At 39.8% G+C, this 21012-nt stretch overlaps 1 protein-coding gene across 1 annotated transcript in view; it reads left to right on the forward strand.

Moving 5' to 3' along the window:
* The window catches only part of cyp4t8 (cytochrome P450, family 4, subfamily T, polypeptide 8), a 62538-nt gene extending 41849 nt beyond the window's left edge, over positions 1 to 20689 (forward strand). Inside the window, exons 7-12 of the mRNA XM_072574175.1 lie at positions 1428 to 1534; positions 8548 to 8738; positions 13479 to 13612; positions 17730 to 17794; positions 19013 to 19095; positions 20375 to 20689. Of these exons, the coding sequence (XP_072430276.1) occupies positions 1428 to 1534; positions 8548 to 8738; positions 13479 to 13612; positions 17730 to 17794; positions 19013 to 19095; positions 20375 to 20543 (749 nt within the window). The 3' untranslated portion in view covers positions 20544 to 20689. The remainder of the gene's footprint in view (positions 1 to 1427; positions 1535 to 8547; positions 8739 to 13478; positions 13613 to 17729; positions 17795 to 19012; positions 19096 to 20374) is intronic.
* The last annotated feature ends 323 nt before the right edge of the window (positions 20690 to 21012 follow it).

Consider the following 21012-nt stretch of genomic DNA (forward strand, 5'->3'; position numbering starts at 1 on the left):
ACCTCCCTGCCCCACCCCACACTCGCCACCACTCACCTCCCCCTCTCCTCGAACTCCCCTCACTGCCACTGCCAAAGAAAAACAAACTTCAGCCTACAGTGAACAAATTGGAGCTCCTGATCAATGGAACTATAGTATTCGGGTGACTAAGGAGTGTATTGCAGATTGATTGGAATGATGCCAGGTTTCAGACTGGAAAACCTCAGACTTTTTATCAAAAGATATTATACATGTAATGTTATGGGATTTTAAAAGTATGAATGATTTTCAAAATGGATAGAAACAGACTATTTCCTGAGCTGAACAGTCCAGAAGGAAGTAGTGTAGATATAATGTCAGAAAGTTATGAGTATAAGGAGTATAAATTAGTGATTGAAGCAGGAATAATGTCAATATTTAAGAACAGGTGGTTGAAAGGAATGGTAATAGGTAGGAATAAACTGTACACATGAAATGAAGATGTAAAGAGTAATTATTAACATGAATGGGTTGAGCTGAATGCCATGCTTCTATATTAAAGTTCTTCAGTAATTTGTGTGACATGATTTTCTCTGCTTCCAAATTTGCAATCCTTCACATAAGAGTGTTTGATGTTGACACAATAGTAAGAACTAAGAATTAGGAGCTGGAGTAGTTTATATGGCACTTTGAACCTACTAGCTATTAAGTATTCAGATGTTCTAAATCAATTCTACTTTCCTCATGCCTGTTGATTGTCTGTTCTTTACAGACAGAAAGAACATGTGCACACACTGCATGTTTTCAACTCAGTAAGATAGTTAATGGTCATTATCTGGCCCACTTCTCAGGGAAATGCCTCAGCCAGTCAAGGTCAACCTGCTTAGTTTAAAATTATAAAGCACCTTATCAGTTATCTGTCAGTCATCATCCAACTGGTGCTTTCTTCATTGCAAAAACTTTACCAATCAGAGTCCACTTGCCAAACAATCAGTACTGTTCTCTCACTCGATATAATTGTTGCTTTCCCTTTATATTGTTGTTTCTTGCAAATTGTCCAATGCATGCAAGGTGAAAAGCTTTGGCAAAACATGCGTTTTTTTTATCAGAAATACTTCAAGTTCTGTACCAGGGATCCGGGTTCGATTCAGGCCTCGGGCTACTGTCTGTGTGGAGTTTGCACCTTCTCCCGTGTCTTTGTGGGTTCCTCTGGTGCTCCAGTTTCCTCACACAATCCAAAGATGTGCAGGTTAGGTGAATTGGCCATGATAAATTGCTCATTGGTCATGGGTAAATATTGGATAATAGGGTAAGGGAATGGGTCTGGGTGGGTTACTCTTCAGAGGGTTAGTGTGGACTTGTTGGGTTGAAGGGCCTGTTATGTAATTCTATGTAATTCAATTCTATGTAATTGCTTATGAAATAATTTATACATACATTTAGTCCCATTGAAACTTTCTGTTTGACAGAGGAAGTGATACGGCAGAGGAAAGAAATGCTGAAAAATGAGAAGGAATTGGAAAAAATCAAAGATAAGAGATATTTGGATTTCTTGGATATTCTACTTTGTGCAAGGGTAAGTCTTTGTATGTGGTAATAGTTAATTGTTCTAACTAACCATTTGGCAAATAGTTTTCAACCAGTTTTAATTAAGTTTTGTTATGAACTTTGCAGTAGTTTAAACTGTTCTCTGCAGTCATGTTGAAGGATATCTCAACAGTACTCCTGCCAATTATGCCAAGCATGCTCATGATCCAATTTCAAACTGTGTACAGTGTACTTGGAAACATGTTTTATTGTGGCACAGTGAACAGAGTTGCAGTTTGTAGTGAGATCGTAATCTCCAGCAAAGTCTACAAGGAAAGGTTGGTGACTGTCAACTCACCAGCCCTCCGAGGCCTGCAGCTGCCTCTAAATAGTAACCAAAGAAACTCTCAGAAGGAAACAAGAGTTCACATGTATCCAGACTAGGGCAGTCAATTTTTAGCATCAGCTTGTTTATTCATAATGGGAAACCATAGCATCAACTCTCAACACCCAGTCCTTAAAATAATGCTCTTGCAAAAGAGTAAACAATGTTGTACTTGTCATACATCAGTTATTTAGATTCCCTACAGTGTGGAAACAGGCCCTTCGGCCTAACAAGTCCATACCGACCTTCCGAAGAGCAACCCACCCAGACCCATTCCCCTACATTTACCCCTTCACCTAACACTATGGGCAATTTAGCATGGCCAATTTACCTAATCTGCACATTTTTGGACCGTGGGAGGAAACCGGAGCACCCAGTGGAAACCCATGCTGACATAGGGAGAATGTGCAAACACCACACAGACAGTTGCCCGAGGCGGGAATTGAACCCAGTCTCTGGTGCTGTGAGAGCCGTGCCACCCCCATTTACCTCATTGTTAATATTTGTGTTGTTTCATTATTACTTTTGCGAAATGTTCACAACATCAATCTTAAACTTTACCCTCCTGCAGATAGATATCAAAATAATTTGAGCTGGTATGATTTGGTTCAGGAGCCAGGAGTGTTGGGAATTTCTCTATTTTTGTCAGTTCCAAATCAGATTTCCTCAGTTTACTCTCAACTGGTTTCTCAGTTTAATTAGCTATGATGCAATTTCACCTTTTTGTGATTGAATTGTGCTGCACATAACCAGATCTTTGGATCATCTTCTTGTTGACAAGCTGTTGCCAGTGGGGTGCTGCAGGCAATAGTGCTGAGGACCTCAACATTTTATATAAATGGGTTAGGTGAAGGGACCAGGTGTATCATAACTAGTTTTGTTGATGTCACAGTGATAGGTAGAGGGCATGAAGAGTCTACAGAGAGATTTAGCTAGGTTACATGAGCACAGAAGAAAATGACAGTGGGAAATTGTAATCTTGTCCACTTTGACAGGAAAAACATATAGAAAAACAGTAAATTATTTAAATAGCGAAAGATTGTAAAACTTTGTGGTGCAGATGGACCGAGGTATCCTTGTACATGAGTCACAAAAAATGTTAGTATGCAGGTACAACAAGTGATAAAGCAGTCAGTTATTCCATAAATGAAATATATCACTACACTCGTACAGAGTTTGCTGAGACGAATCATGCAGTGACGTGTGCAGTTTTAGTCTTGTTACTTGACAAACAATTTAACAGCAGTAGAAACAGTTCAAAGAAGTTTCACTTGACTGATTCATGGGATGAAGACCATAAGCTATAGGAGCACAATTAGACCATTCAGTCCATCAATTCTGCTCTGTCATTCAATCATTGCCGATGTTACACCATTGTCCTGCCCTCACCCCGTAGCCCTTGATCCCCTTATGAATGAAGAACCCATCTAGCTCTGTCTCTGATACACTCAATTCCTTGTCCTCCACATCCTTCTGCAGCAATGAGTTCCACAGATTAGCTACCGTCTGCCTGAAGAAATTCCTCCTCATCACAGTTCTAAAGCGTTGTCCCTTCAGAGGTCATATGACTCTTTGCCCTTTGCATCGTGGTCTCTTCTATGAATGGAAACATCTTCCCCACATCCACTCTGTCCAGGCCTCTCAGTATTCTGTAAATTTCAATGATATCCCCTTCATTGTTGTAAACTCCATCAAATACAGACCCAGGGTCCTCAACCATTCCTCATTTGACAAGCTCTTCATCCCCAGGATCATTCTTGTAAACCTCCTCTGGACCCCCATCCAACACCAGGGCATTGTTCCTTAGATCTGGGACCTAAAACTGCTCATAATATTTCAAATGCAGTCTGACCAGAGCCTTATACAGCCTCAGCAGTACATTTCTGCTCTTGTATTCTAGACCTCTTGAACACTAATATTGCATTTGCTTTCCTAACTGTCAACTGAACCTGCATGTTAACATTAAGATAATCCTGAACTAGGACTCCCAAGTCTTTTTGTGCTTCAGCTTTCTGAAGTCATTCTCCATTTAGAAAATAGTCTCAGCCTCTCTTCTTTTTACCAAAGTACATAATCTCACAACTTCTCACATTGTACTTGATCTGCCACTTCTTTGTTCACTCTCCTAGCCTGTCACAGTCCTTCTGCAGTCTCCCCACTTCCTGACCCTCCACCTATCTTTGTGTTGTCTACAAACCTAGCAACAATGCCCTCAGTTCCTTTGTCCAGATTGTTAACGTATAACATAAATAGTTGTACTCCCAACACTAATCTCTGCAGAACTCTAGTAGTCACCAGCTGCCATCCTGAAAAAAAACCTTTAGCCCCACTCTCTGCCATCTGCCAGTCAGCCAATCCTCTATCCATGCCAGTATCTTGCCCCTGATACCAGGTGTCCTTATCAAATTTAGCAACCCCCGTGGGCAGCTTGCCAAAGGCCTTCTGGAAATCCAAATAGATAACATCCTTTGTTTAACTTATTATTTGCTCATCAAAGAATTGTAACAGATTTGTCAGGCATGACCTTTCTTTGATGAAGCTTGCTGATGCAGCCCTATTTTACCATGCACTTCCAAGTACTCCGCAAACTCATAATGGACTCTCAAATCTTACCAATGACCAAGATCAGGCCAACTGGCCTCTGGTTACCTGTCTTCTGCTTCCCTCCCTTCTTAAACAGGGGTGTTATTTTAGCCATTTTTCAGTCCTCTTGGACTCTCCCAGACTCCAGTGATTCCTGAAAGATAACTACCAATGCCTCCACAATCTCCTCAGCTATCTCCTTCAAAACTTTGAGTTGTAGTCCAATTGGTCCAAGTGATTTATCCAGCTTCAAATCTTTCAGCTTCCCCAGCACCTTCTCCTCAGTGATGGTCTCTATACTCCCCTCTGACCCCTGACTCTCTTGAAGTTCTGGTATGTTGAAGACTGATGTAAAGTACCTATTCAGTTCCTCCACCATTTCTTTGTCCCCCATTTCTACTTCTCTCGCCTGATTTTACAGCAGAATAATGTCTGCCAAAGCTTCTTTCTTACCTTTTATCTAAAAAAATGCTTATAATCTGATTTTATAGCTAGCTTACCCTCATATTTCATCTTCTTCACCCTTATTGCATTCTTAGTTATCATCTGTTTGTTTTTAAAGGTTTCCCAATCCTCTGGCTTCCCACTAATCTTCACTGCATTGCTTTTTCTTTTGCTTTTATGCTGTCTCTGACTTCTCTTTAGTAGACAAACAGGAGGCTAGAAGAACACAGGCAGCATCAGGAGGTGGAGAAGTCGACATTTCAGGTGTAACCCTTCTTCAGGACCTGCCTGTTTACTTTGGATTCCAACATCTGCAGTTTTTTTTGTCCCTGACTTCTCTTGGTGGCCATGGTCACCTTATCCTACCCGTAATATGTTTCTTCTTCCTTGGGATTTTTGACTAATCAGCCAACCACAGCTCTATCAGTACAAAACCCCTTGGCTCCAGTTTTTCCATAACTACACTTCAACTCCTACTGGAACCAGCAGCTCTGCAACCAATGTTTACAATGACTATAAGGTTAATTGCTTTCAAAAGATTCAGTAATACTCCAGAAATCCTTGGTTTAAAACCTGTTATTTTCTCACATCAGTCCATAATTCAAAATACAGAGAAATAAAAAGGCGGTCTTTAAACCAGATTTTTCGTGATTTAAACAACTTTACCCAATATCCTTTCAGTTTTCTCTGAAATTATGAGTAACCACAGCCTCGCCATTTCCTTATTAATGAAACCTCTCATCACTGAAACTATCACTGTAATATTTTTCTGCACCCTCTCCAAAGTCTTTCGAACCTTCCTAAATTGTGATCCTAGTGTTGGGGCGGAATGGCTAAATAAATCACTCAACGCCCGGAGTCCAATTCCAGCACCAGTGTGGTTATTATGTTACATCGCTGGGAAGAAAGCCTCTAAGGTTCCAGAATAAAGGAAAAACACAAGCTTTTATATATTTCTTTACAGCTCATGTGAGCATGTACAAACCAATTGCAAACTGATCGTGTTATTGATTGTTTACATCAACATTCAATCAGGTCAATCATGTGACTGCATTATCTGTTGACAATGTGGAGGTGTCGGTGTTGAACTGGGGTGAACAAAGTCAGAATTCATGTGACACCATGTTATAGTCCAACTGGTTTATTTGAAATGACAAGTTTTCAGAGCATTGCTCCTTCATCAGGTGACTTCACCTGATGGGGCAGTGCTCCAAAAGTTTGTAATTTAAAGTAAACCTATTGGACTATAACCTGGTGTCACATGAATTCTGAATTTATATGTTGATGGACACTTATAGGTCTTGCCATGATCTCATGATGTTAACCAGACACCCTTAATATCTATCCTTGGGTTTTCACAATGTATTTTATTCAACTGCATTCCAATACTGCCGACTTCTGCACATGTTATTCAGTTCTCTCTGCTAAGAGGCTGGGGGGTTCTCCCTACTGTCTGTCCATAAGAATTCAATTAAATCTGTTAGTGTCTGTTACATTTATATGTGATTGCAGTCACCTAAGGGATCTTAATTAATGTTAGTCAAGTGTTTCCCATTCTAACCCATAATAAATACTAAACTTTGAATTAGCTTGCATATGGGGCTTGTCTCTATGCTTCTCAAGTTTGTCCATTATCAACCTGTCTTTGTGTGAACAGTGGCGACATTTTTTCCTTCTTAATAAGATCCCATTGTGTGATTTTTAACGCAATGCTTTATATCTTATCTGGTTGCTATGAATATGAAGGCCATAAGTCTGACTGTGTAAATGACGGCTTCAGCGAACAGTCTTCTTTGGCCATTTTTTTGTCAACTAAAACCATGGCATTTTATGTTAATTAAGAACCATGAGTGACCCTAACACTTCGGGTGACCATCCTCCAAGGCAGACTTCGGGACAGGCAGCAGCGAAAAGTGGCCAAGCAGACTCTGATAGATAAGTTCGGTACCCATAGGGAGGGCCTCATCCAGGACCTTGAGTTCATGTCACATCACAGGTGACCACCATTGCAATACACACACACACACACACACTCCTGTACACACACAGACTCACGTATATACAAACACGCACACAGACAATCACACACTCCTATAGGCACATACACTCCCACACTCACACATGCACCCTCTCACAGACTTAGAGACTTTACACTCACATACACACACATATATACACTCTCTCTCACACTCACAACCCCCCACCCCAAACAGACAGACAGACACACACCACACAAAACCACATGCAAACATACACATATACGTTTGTGGGGTGAATTTGTACTTGCAGAGTTACATTTTACTTTGCTCAAAAACTGCTTGAATCCATGTAAGACTCTCTTAACTCACTTTTTAGATTAGAATCAGTCTAAACATTAAGGCACAGACAGAGAACATAGGGGGCTAACACCTTCAACAAATTATCTGGCTGACACCAATTGTTACAGTTAACCTGAAAATGTAACTTTTAAAAATAGTTTTGTGATTTACATATGAAAGAAGTGAAATTATCATGGTCATTCTAACAGATGAGAGACTCAACAAACAATCAAGGTAATTTTCAATGTATAATTTCACTTACGTCACGCTGTAAACTTTTGCTAAAAAATTCTGTGTCTGAAAATTGTGTACTCCACAACCACCTGATGAAGGAGCAGCGCTCTGAAAGCTAGTGCTTCCAATTAACCTGGTGTTGTGTGATTTTTAACTTTTTAGAACAATATGCAACATATACAATTCTCCTTTTCTCTGGCACTTGCTATCTGTCTCAGGAAGATTGGGGTATTATGTCCAGAGCCTACATATTTTCCTCCCTGTTGTTTATTCCACTGAGTGAGCACAAGATATTCTTAGCTGCTAGCATAAGACAGAAAGAAGCATTGTAGACCACTTAGCCCATCAAGTCTGTTGTGCTTTTTAATGAGATCACGGTTGACTTGATAAGTTTCAACTCCACTGTTCTGCCTCTTCCCCATTTCCTCTTTGCAGTTTTCACCAAATATATTAAAACATACTCAGTCTCTTTACAACAACTTCAATCACATACATATAGTATACATAAAAAGGACCAAAATTAGACCACTCACACCTTTGAAACTGTTCTACTATCAAATAAAAACATGACTAATTTGATTTTGCCTGCTCCCCGTAACCTTTGACTTCCTTATTAAATTTTGGGTGTAAGTTCTTCTGCATCCATTGCCACTCAAAATCTTTGTTGAGTATTGTTTAAAAAAAGGAAGTGATTTCTGCATATTGCATATACTATTGGCTATAATTCCTTGGTTTACAATTTCTGGAGTAAACATAGTCAAAAAGATTTCAGAAGGAAATCTTCTGAATGTGTTTACAATTTGGCTATAACCAACAGAGAAGATTGTCCCCATTGAATAGAGTCCAGAATGAACTAATGTATGTGTTATAGCTGGTGGAACATCAGTACTGAAAACAACAAATGCTGGATATCACAGCAGGTCAGACAGCATCCATGGAGAGAGAGCAAGCTAATGTTTTGAGTCTAGATGGCTCTTCATCAGAGCTGGTGGAACATCAGTGCTGTTTAAGGAGTTTTTCTTGCCCTATCTGTTCAAAAATCCTGATTGCACGTCAAGGCTGAAGTTCTATCAAAGGGTGCTTAATGTTGTTCTGCAGGATGAAGACGGAAAAGGATTATCAGATGAAGAAATTCGTGCAGAGGTGGACACATTTATGTTTGAAGGCCATGACACTACAGCAAGTGGAATCTCCTGGCTCTTGTACTGTTTGGCCCAACATCCAGAACACCAGCAGAAGTGCAGGGAAGAAATCCAGGAGCTTCTGGAGAGCCACAAACAAATAGAGTGGTGAGTTTTAATCCAATCTTGCTTTTTTTTTTGTGGTTACGTGATACAGAATCTACTGCAGTTAGTGAGACTTGTAAGTCATTGTGTCAGAATGATTCTGCAGAATTTCTTTTGGCCAGTAAACAGCCGCTGTGGGTGGGTTTGGCTCCAGATTAATTTCCAGCATTCAATACAACACTTCTCACTTGCAAAACACAGACTACATAACTAATGCTGCTTTAATACTTTAGCAATTTTGTATCTACCTGTGCTGCTGAAACCAATTGCACCACTGAACGATTACTTTCGTTATTATGTCTTAATTTTGTTCTATTTTTCTATGATAAACACAGCTGGTGTGGTCTTTCAAATGAAACATTGAAATTAAAGCATGCCTGCTTTCATAAGTGGATGAAAAAGATCCCATTATATTATTTAAAGAGTAGGAAATCTGTGCGTCATGTCCTAATATTATTATTTGTCACTGAAAGATTATTACCAAAACAACAGGTTATCAGGATGTTCTCACATTGATATATATGCAAGCTTGTTGCATGCAATTTGGCTTTTTTTAATCACACGTGGGCTGTGAGGGTTACTGACTAGGTCGGTGTATGTTGACCATCCCTAAATTGCCCTTCAGAAACAATGATGAGAGTTGCCTTCTTGAACCGTTATAGGTATACCCACGTGCTATTAGGAAGAGAGTTCCATGATTTTAAATGAGCAAAAGTGAAAAATTGGCGCCATGGTCTGAAATCATTGTGTGCGCCTTGATGGGGAATTTTCAGCTGGTGGCGATCCCATTCATCTGCCTTTGGTCTTCAAGATGTGGAGGTGCCGGTGTTGGACTGGGGGACAAAGATAAAAACCTGAAACATAGCTTGTCCTGCTTCTGAGATGCTGCCTGACCTGCTGTGCTTTTCCAGCACCACACACTCAACACCAGAATATATTCCAACAGGTTTATTTGGAAGTACAAGCTTTCAGAGCACTGTTACTTCATTAGGTAGCTGTGGAGCAGAATCACAAAATGCAGAGTTTATAGCAAAAGATTACAGTGTCATGCAACTGAAATGATATATTTAACAGCAAACTATGTTTGGACACTGTAATCTTTTGCTATAAATTCTGTGTCTTCTGATCCTGCTCCACAGCTACCTGATGAAGGAGCAGCACTCCAAAAGCTACTACTTCCAAATAAACCTGTTGGATGATAACTTGGTGTTGTGTGATTTTTAACTTTGATCTTCAAGTTGGTGGAGATCATGGGTGTTGAATGAGCATTGATGAATTGCTGCAGTGTTTCGTGTGGACGGTCTGCACATTTGCTGCTGTTTGCCAGTGGTGAAGGGAGTGAATGTCTACAATGGTGATGGGTGCCAATCAACTGAACTCCTTTTTCCTGGATGGTGTTCATCATTTGTGTTGTTGGAGTTGTCTTCATCTAAGAAAGTATAGAGTGTTCCATCACACTACTGATTTGTGACTTGTAGCTGTTTGACATGCTTTTGGGGAGCCATGAGTTCCTTGCCTCTGACCTCTGCTTGTAGTCACAGTATTTAAATGCTGTTCCAGTTTAGTTCCAATTCAATGCTAAGTCCCAGAATGGTGCCAGTGGGGGAATCAGAAGTGATAATGCCTTTGAATGTCATGGGGAGGTGGCAATGTTCTTTTGTTTTGGAGATCACTGCATGGCGTTGTGTCTTGCCACTTATCAGCCCAAGCCTGGGTATCATCCGGGTCATGCTGTGTACGAACAGTACTCCCTTCCAGTCTGAGGAGTGAATATCTCCACATCTGACCTTAAGATGACGAGAAAATCATTGATGAAGCAGCTGAAGATGGTTGCACCAAGGACACTACCCTGAGGAACCCCTGCAGGGATATCCTGCAACTGAGATGACTGATGTCTGACAACCACAACCATTTTCCTTTGTGTCAGGCATGACTCCTAACAATGAAGAATTTTCTCCTGATTTTCATTTACTTTGCTGCGGCTCCTTGATATCATATTTAGATAATGCTGCCTTGATACGAAGGGAAGTCAATCTCCTCTCACCTCCTGAGTTGACCAATTTCTTAATAGGAGCCGAAGCCACCTGGCTCTGGTGGAACTCAGATTGAGCACTAGCGAACAGATTAAGGCTAGTAAGTAGCATTTGAAAACACTGTCTTAACTGCTTCTGTTGTCCTGTTGACAGTCGACTGTAGACTGATGTGGTCATGTGGATTTGTCCTGCTGTTTGTGCAAAACACCTACTTGAGCAATTTGCTACATTCCTGCATGGTTGCCCGTGTTGTAACTATATTACAATGAATTGGCTAGAGGTACAATTAATTCTGAAGCACAAACCTTCAGTACTATTTCCATCATCAAGCATGTGGATGTTTGTGGAACCTCTTCCTTTAAGTTGTTTAATTTTCCACTACCATTCATAAGTGAATGGCACAGGACTACAGAACCGATCCATTGGTTGTAGGATTGCTTAGCTTCAATAATGTTTGCTTCGACTCTTTGGCATGCAGATAGCCCTATGTTAGAGTTTCATCAGGCTGACAGCTAATTTTTGCCTGCTGCTGCAGGCTCTCTTGCACTCTTCTTTGAACCAGGGTTGAATCCCTAGATTGTAGTAGTGGTAGAATGGGGAAAATGTCAGGCTGTTGATAGGCCAGTCTGTAGGACAGCTCTCTAATTTTTGCACAAGTCCCAAGATGTAAGGAGGACTCTGCAGGGTCAAGTTGGCTGGTAATTCCAAGTTCCCTGGCTAATGCAGGGTTCATCTGGCTTCATTCTTTTCAAACTTTGTAGCTATTTGATTAAATTGAGTGACCTCCAAGGAGAGTTTTGTAAGTCAACCACAGTGCTGTGGGTTCACATATCAAGAGATGAGGTCACCAGTCTTGTGAGAAAACATCGTTCAATGTTCTGTTCAATGTGAACAGACTGTTAATGGTATTACAAAACTAATATAAGAACAATGAAATTCATATTTAAAGGAAACCGTGGGAGACGTTTTGAACTACTCCCACACACATCATGGTGGGTAGAAGGGCTTAAATTAACAAATGTACAAAAAGCCCTGTGAGCTTCCCACTTCTACTTTAACCACAGTGTGTTTGAGAGTCGTCCAAGTAAGTCATGATTATAGTACGTCAGTGTAATTCTCTTCCACAGATTTTGGCAGCCATTTGAATTTGCTGCTTGTGATCCAGAAGGAGCAGGAACACTTCCTCATGGACTCTCAAGCCAATCTTCTGCTGAGATCAGCCACTTGGCAAACCTGCAACCTCCTTGTTCTCTATCCCCATGATTGTCATAGAGTTATAGAGATATGCAGCATGGCAACAGACCCTTCAGTCCAACTCGTCCATGCTGACCAGATATCCTAACCTAATCTAGTTCCATTTGCCAACATTTGGCCCATATCCTTCTAAATCCTTCCTATTCATATACCCATTAAGATGCCTTCTAAATGTTGTAATCGTACCAGCCTCCACCACTTTCTCTGGCAGTTCATTCCATACATGCACCACCCTCTGAGTGAAAAAGTTGTCCCTTAGGTCCCTTTTATATCTTTTCCCTCTCACCCTAAACCTATGCCATCTAGTTTTGGACTCCCTAGCCCCAGGGAAAAGATCTTGTCTATTTACCCTATCCAAGCCCCTCCATGACTTTATAAACCTCTAGAAGGTCACCCCTCAGCCTCTGACGCTCCAGGGAAAATAGCCTCAGCCTATTCAGCCTCTCCCTATAACTCAAATCCTCCAACCCTGGCAAAATCCTTGTAAATCTTTTCTGAACCCTTTCAAGTTTCACAACATCCTTCCAGATGTTTTCCATCTGCCTGGGAAAATCTCCAATGGTCCTTAGCTGTAACTGTTCACTGCCAGCTTTCCTGGCCAGCAGTCTGTCAATGTGGCCAGAAGCATGGCAGGAAACCCAATAACCTGCTTCTAATGAGACTGTCCCTGTGCTTAGCACTTCCAAGTTCGCCCTTATCCCCAGATCACGATCTGCTTATTTTAGCCGGGGAAGGTCTTGTGGCTTTTCTGCCAAGTGAAGAGAAATGGGAGAGAGAAGTTGGAGCCCAGGATTTCTGAAGACTTCCTGCTCTGAGAGTCACTAAGAGCCCCACTCCCTCCATACAGTGTGATCCTCTGAAATATCCCTCACTGCAATGTACCAGAGTTTACCTTTGGTGCTGGTCAAGATGCTGTTGCCTCAAAATCCATTCCACTTGACCAGTTGCTGTCAGTGGGATACCTGATGGAACACATCTTAATGATGCAGAGGCTATGCCTCTGTTGAGATCAGCTGAAGTGAGGTGTGGGTGGGAGGAGACATTAACCTCACAATTTCCTTACCAGAATTCCTTTCCAGATACAAGTCAGGGATGTGGTTTCTTACAAAATATATGAGTCTTATTTGGAAAATTGAGGCTAAGTATTTACAAGTATAGTACCACAAGTCTGTAAAAAGGGGATTATTGCTGGTTTTGACGCACCTTTTGAGTGCTTTCCTGGTTCCACGGTATGCCAATTGAATGACTTTTGAGTATGTTTTTTTCAAATGGACAAAACAGGGTTTAGCAGCGTGGTCAGTTAATGAGGCCTGAGGTTCAACTTTGGCCACCAAGTTTGAGAGGAGGTTGTAATCTTATCTAACACTGACAAATTTTCAGCCCTCTGCTCTTTAGTTTTTGCATACACATGTTCACCCTTGTTTTACTAAGTCACACCCTTTCTGTTCTTTGGCAGGGAGTTGCTCAGTAAGATGCCTTACATTACAATGTGCATTAAGGAGTCTCTGCGACTTTGCCCCCCTGTTCCAGGGATATCCAGGAGGCTGACCAAACCACTCACATTCTTTGATGGGAGGAAGGCTCCTGAAGGTTTCATTTATTTGTACATTTATGAAATTAGATAATTCTTATTAAATTGTAAATATTTGAGTTTTTACTGACAACAATGACTATATATCCAATCATCTACACAATCTGAATAACATTATGTGTATGACAGGAAATGATGTCATGTGCAAGCACCATAATAGTCCTTTATCTAATCAAAATTATGACTTAATGAGTTAAGCTTAAGAAAGAATATACTTCATAAAAGCAGGACTTTGGAACTTTGAACTTACTGGTGCTGATGGATTCGATATCTTTATGCTTTTTGTTTTTGCTTCCTATTCTCTCATGACTTATCTGTCACACTGTAAGGTATCAAATTGATTAATAGTTTACCTTCTTCCTCATTAAGGACAGTGAGTGGGTTCCTTAAATAGATCATAACCATAAACATTAGGAAGGGAAGTAGGCTATTCTGCTCATCACGTCTGCTCCACAGTTCAATTAGATCATAACTGATCGGATAATCTTCAATTACACTTTTCCCCATAACACCTGATGCTCACTCAATGAAAATCAATCTATCTTGGCATTGAATATATGAAATGACCCAGTCTCAACAGACCTCCACTCTTCCACAGATTCACAACCTCCTGAGAGAAAAATTTGTTCCACTTAAATGTGAAACATCTTATTCTGAGATTATGCCCTCTGTTCCTAGACTCTCCCACAAAGGAAACAGCCAATCCACAGCTACACCATTAAGTCCTGTAAGAACTGTATGTTTCAATAAAATTACCTCACATTCTTCTGTATTCCAACAACCACAGGTCTAATCTACTCAACCTTTCTTCATATGCCAGTCCCCCCTGTACCTGGTACCGGCCAATGAACTTTCCCTAGGCTGTCTTCAATGATAGTGTATCTTTACTCAGATAAGGGTGACAAAAACTGTTCATAATATTTCAGCAGTAGTCTGACTAGATATGCACATTGTGTAGTATCAGCTAAACCTTGCTACTTTTATACTCCATTCCCTTTTACATAAAGGTCAATATTCCATGTGCTTCCCTATTTCCCTCTGAACCTAGTTCCTAGCTTTTTATCATTCAGGGATGAGCTCTCCGAAATCTCTCTGTTCTGCACCTATTTTCATTTAAATAACACTTAGCTCCCTTTATTCTTCCCATCAAATTGCATAAGCACATATTTCCCCACATTATATTCCATCTGCCAGGTTTTTGCCCTCTCACTCAATCTGTCTGTATGCCTCTGCAGATTCTTTGTATCATCTGCAAACTTGGCTATAGTATATTAAATTTTTTTCTCATCCAAGCATTAATATATATTGTAAATAATTATGGCACCAACAGTGATCCCTGTGGCACACCACTAATTAAGGGTTATAATCGTGAAATTTCCCCTACTTATTCAAATGCTCTGTCTTCCATGAGCTAGCTAATCCTTTATCCATGCTTATTTACTACCTCCTACGCATCTGTCTCATTGCCTCTCTCTCATCTCATTAAGTAGCCCAATGCATGGTACCTTATCAAACACCTTCTGAAAATGTTTATATATTACATCCACTGCTTCATCCTTGTCTATCCTACTTGCTACCTGCTCAGAATTCCAGTAGATTTGTCAAGTACAGTTATCCCTTTCGGAAACCATGTTGACCCTGCTTGATCATGTTATTTCTAAATACTCTGCCATTACATCCTTTAGAATAGACTCAAATATTTTTCCACTAAAAGACATTAAGCCAACTGACCTATAGTTGTCTACATTTTTGTCTCCTTCACTCTTTAAATTAAAGTGTTACGTTATTATATTCAAGTACATCATCCAGTAGACATGCCCTCAGAACTGAATGGATGGCAGCCTCTAATTGAGGTCAGACTAATGATGGCCTCCTTGGCTTTCCCTGCTGCTACAGGGCCAGCTGACTCAGAAGGGGGGCAGTCTGATGCCAGGGAAATCCTGACAGCATCAGCAATTATTCCACATTTGGTTCCTTATTGGCTCTCCACCATAGAAGCATTAAATCTGGAGGCTGATCACACAGACAAGTTTCAAACTCTGTTTCAGAGTCTCCCCACAAAGCCCCATCCATGAGACAGGGAATATTCTGGTCACAGTGTTGGATTCGAGAAACTTTCAAAAGAAAATTCAAAGCCTTGATGAATAAACCTCACTGGACAACAGATTGCTAAATGGTATTCCAGCTGTTTGCTCTGTTAATGATTTTGTGAGATTTGCAAAGGAAAGAATTGATAGGTTTTCTGGCTTGTTTGGTGCTATTGCTCAAGATATTCATGATGCTCCTATCAAACACAGTCACAAATGAAGTAGTTATAAAAATAACAGTAGATACGGATTATCCATCAAGAGCTGTTGTGATCCTCTAGGGAAAGCAACTGATCAATTTTGGAAAATGTAATGAATAATTTGTTTAATTTGATGCCCTCCTCTCCTGTTACTTTTATCCTTATGGAGAAATTTCCCAGCGTTAATGAGTGAGGCAGTTTCACCTCCCTCAAGAAGATGAACACCTTGTACAACTATGTACTGTGTTCCCCAAAGTACATGAGTATAGATTATATTTGGCTTGTTGTTGACTGTATGTCATGCCTGCTTTGTGTTCTTAACTTCAGAATTAATCATTGCTATTTATCAAGGAAATTATTTCGATCCAGTTTGAAAACCTGAGTGGGTAGATTTTAATTGCCTGCAGAAAGCCCAAGTCATTTTGAAGCTGGTATGTCATGTACATCATAAGACTCCAATTTACATGCAGCAATAAGGCTGATGTCTATACTGTTCAGTGGAAGGAAGTTCCGGTAAATATGGCAGAGAAGCAATAATAGACTTGAATGTACACCTTGTTTCAGTTATGTTGGTGCATAATTCCCAAAGTTTGGGTTGAATATTGGGACTCGATGTCAAACACTTCCAGGTCACTCTGAAATGCAGAATCATTTTCCCAGCATATGCCTTAGTCCAAGTTCAGAGGATCATGCTCTACGTTGGACATTTTCCCCGTACGTCAGTGTGAGAATGTTAGTTTCGTGCTAAATCAATTATGTAAGCTTTGATCTCATGCTACTAAAACCGAAATGTCTGATTCACAAAGTTTGTGTGTGTGATTTTAACTGCAAAAAGTAGATGAGAGTTGCAATTTTAAAATATCTTAAACCTACCTCCAAATCAACCTGTTACCTTTTTCAATGTGATTGAGATGGTTTTAGTGTGGGAGAGAGGCAGAGAGGGGGAGGTGGTGGTAAAAGGTTGTTGGTGGATAATTAATGTGCTTCCAGGAATTAGGTTAGATGTTGAAATATTATATTGAAGCAATATGCTTCAACTTTGAAGTTCTAAATTTCATCCTGAGTGGTTGAATTGATGGATCCCAGGGATCCTTGCAGCTAAAAGGGGAATGAAGACTGCTTTGAGCAGGAGGTAAATGTCTTTATAATAATGCCTGTGGGCTAGGAGGAGCAGCTGGACCACCCCTCTGTCTACCAAGCTTACTTGCTTCACTTTATGGCATTAAAGCTCCTCACTCTGAAACCAATGGCCACACACCCAAGATCAACCCAGCCAGAGGAGAAATTGATACTGTATTTGTGCTCAAACCACTCAGTTGAAAGATGAAAATCTAATCCACTCTGCTATTTGTTCCTAAAAATGTACTTTTCAAAATTATATCAAACACAACAGTTTTCCTGGAGTGTGATTGAAATTCTCCTGTGCTTTAATATCTCTTTTGAAATGAGAACTTAATTAGAATTGGGTTTGTGTGCCTACCACTTTTTGATCCTATTTTAAAAAATGGGATTAAGTTTACCAGGTGGACTTGCTGCTTATTGTCTGATTTTTGGATTGGCCTTGATTTTGATGGCCACTGACTTTGCTTAAAGCAGGACACAGCCTTATCATTGCGTACAGTTTAGGGCCAAATGACCAATTAAGATCTAAGTGTCACATTTGTTTCTGTCTGCATTGCTGAATCTTATTGCCAGACGTGGAGAGAAAGAGGTTATTTTGAGTTAATGTTAGTGGCAGGGAAATACTGCACTTTAAAAGAGGTCCAAGAAACCAACAGGAAGCTGCATGCTTGTGAAAGTGTTACTAATGTTCATTTGCATTTTCACAGGTTGCTTGGTTGGTGTAAGTATCTACTGTATTCACAGGAACCCTATGGTATGGGATAACCCAGAGGTAACTTCCTTCTCCATAAGTAGAACATGAGGATTCACACAATTACCTTAACAATATGTACTCTTTGCCTTCATATATTGTCACACTGCATCTGCACTAGTGCCATTAGGTATTCTTTCATTTAATGGATTTATAACACAGCAAGCATATTTTAAATTTAAATATAAATGTAATGCTGAAAGTATCTATTAGGTATATTTTTAAAAGCCATTTATTCTGCTGTCACATAGTTAAGGTGTATACACACTAAAAGATGATATACTTGGTTTAGTGATATTACATATTCTTCCTGCACAGATTTTCCTATTCCCACTCCCTTTTTAGCATTCATCCTGCATTCATGTTCCCCCCACCACCCCCTAACTCCACATTCAATGTCTAGCATCTGTTCTTTTTTGACCTTGTAGCAATTACTGGTTGGCCTTCTAATACTGCTCCACTTGAAGACTGTATTTGGTCTCCATTGCCCAAATGGAGTGCAATATGGGAGCAAATTACTGCAGAATCTGAAAACAAAAGGTGCTGGATGCTGCCTGACTTGTTGTGATTTCCAGCATTTTTTGTTTTCAGTAGTGTCATGGGGAATTGAATCATGTTCTCACTCAGTGGAAAAATGATTAATATTGATATGAATTGGCCCCACTCAAAATAGAATTCCAACATTGTGGAAACAGGCCATTCAACACTGACTCTCCAAAGAGCATCAAACCCAGACACACCCCCTATTCTATCCCTGTAACCTTGCATTTTACATGGTTAACCCACACATCCCTAGACACTATGGACAATTTAGCATGGCCAATCCATCTAACTTGCATATCTTTGGACTGTGGGAGGAAACCGGAGCATCCAGGAAAATTTACGCAGACACAGGGAGACTGTTCAAACTCCACACAGTCAGTTGTCCAAGGATGGATTCAATCCAAGTCCCTGGCACTGTGAGTCAGCAGTGCTACTTACTGAGCCACTATGCATAGGACTCTGTCTTTTGAGATGAATTCCATGTCCAGTTCATGTCTGAATATCTTAATTTCTGTTAGAATCCAAAATCTGTTGAAGCTTAGCTGCTTTGATAATTTTACCACTGCAATACTTGTTCAAACCAGTAACTGACAAATGAATTCTTTACAGATCTGATTAATAAATTTGTGTGTTTGAAATCTCATTAATCATATATTCCTGAGCACTGCGGATTGATAGTACTTTGTTCTTTTATAGGTTTTTGACCCTTTAAGATTTTCCACTGAAAATTCAGCAAGCAGACACACACACGCCTTCATACCTTTTTCGGCTGGACCAAGGTAGCAACATGTGTCAAATATTAGTGAAATTAGAACAGATGGTTATTAATTTATTGTTATTCTTGACCATATTTTTTTAAATGAAGGCCTGGCTTATAGTTTATCAAATGGGTAGGTCCCAGTTCACTGGAGCAATTCCAAATTCTTTTTTAATCTTGACTAACACTTCATATTGGGAGTTACTGCACAAAGGCAAATTTTCAAAGGTAAATAAAACTATACCTTGGCCTGGTTCTTTTGGGAGTTACTACCTCCCACACTAAGATCCATTGTTTAAAATTGTAGGCTTCCCATTAGAGTTGCAAAACTACATTTTCCATTGTGCAGATTAGAATTCAGGAAGCTTTCTTACAAGTTAGCCATGTATCTATGTCGGTAGAACTGCCAACTCTGGGGGAATAAGGGGTGGGATTGTGCGCAGTTTAACAAGTGTGGTACTGCCAGTAATCTCTGTTAACTATTTATGACATTTGCAGAAATTTCTTGTGATATAAATGGCTTTCTTTAACTATTTGTTATGTGCTGCCTTTTCTACCAACTATAGTACACAAATTGTAAGAGGTATTTAACAATTGGGGTGCAAATACATACGTATATGAAACAGCAATTTAATGGAAACTCAATCACAGATTCATGAGATGAGGTGAGAAAAGGAAACTGAGTAAGTTCTTAACAGTAAACATTATAGTCTTCCACAGCTGGATTCTCTCATGTTCGCCCATTTTATTTGTTTTTATGCTTAAAAAGTGCTAGTGAGAGAGAGTTAGGAGATAAGGTATGATGGGAAACTCTATCCAGCAGCATTATGGATAAGATCATTGAATTTTTGACAGCAGCTCTATTTATGTATTCACTGAGAGGAACTTCATATAATTGAAGAGCTCAATTTATGCAAATGTCTCTCCTTGATCTACATCTGACTGATAAGTTGAAAGTTTACAACTCAGGAATAATGAAAGATTGAGGCACACAGAGAAGTAGGCAAGGACAAAATATGTTAAGATTTCAGGAAGAAGTTGTATGTAGCTCTTGGAACTAAAGGCATTAAAGGGTTTGTGGAATAACTAGGAACAGGCTAATGTGTTGGATCATTAGCCATGATCATTATGTATGGCAGAGCAAGGGGCTGAATGATGTGTTCCAGTTTCAATTTTCTATGTTTCCATCTAAATATGTTAGTATTGCACCTTTTCATACTTAGGATTGTGTAGTGATTCCAACAAAATACATTTATGGTCTAAAAGTGTTGGATTCAAAACTTGCCTCCTTTTTTTTGTAGGAATTGCATTGGTCAGCACTTTGCCATGAATGAAATGAAGGTGGCTGTTGCGATGATTCTTAATCGATTTGAACTGGAAATCGATGAGTCAAAACCACCAATTAAAATACCTCAGCTGGTCCTTCGATCTAAAAATGGGATACACCTGAAGATTAAAAAACTGCAATAATGTTAATCTACAAGGATAAGTGAATTTAGAAAAATAAGAAATTAATAACATCAAAATCAATCAAATCAATCTGTAAATGAGATAACTTGCTGTGGCAGTAAAGATTATTAAAAAATAAACAGGAAAACCTGCATTGAAGAACTTTATTACCAGTCCCTGCAGTATCATTTCAAAACATGTTCAGGGTGAAATCTCGGCCAGGGCTCAAATCAGCTCAGCATATGCAGGTTTACAGCCTGTTTTGATTCCCACAACCAGATTAATGCTCTATTTGTCGTACATTTCCCATAGCATCTGGTGTTCATTATGGATTGTTTTAATTTGTTTCAATCTATTGTTAGAACAAGAACAAAGAGATATACAGCACAGGAATAGGCCCTCTGGCCCTGCAAGCATGTGCTGATCATCAAGCCCTAACTAAACTAAAAAAAACAAGCCTGCTGCCTCTATGTAGTCCGTATCCCTCTAT

The sequence above is a fragment of the Chiloscyllium punctatum genome, chromosome 7 (assembly GCF_047496795.1).
Source record: "Chiloscyllium punctatum isolate Juve2018m chromosome 7, sChiPun1.3, whole genome shotgun sequence".
Lineage (NCBI taxonomy): Eukaryota > Metazoa > Chordata > Chondrichthyes > Orectolobiformes > Hemiscylliidae > Chiloscyllium > Chiloscyllium punctatum.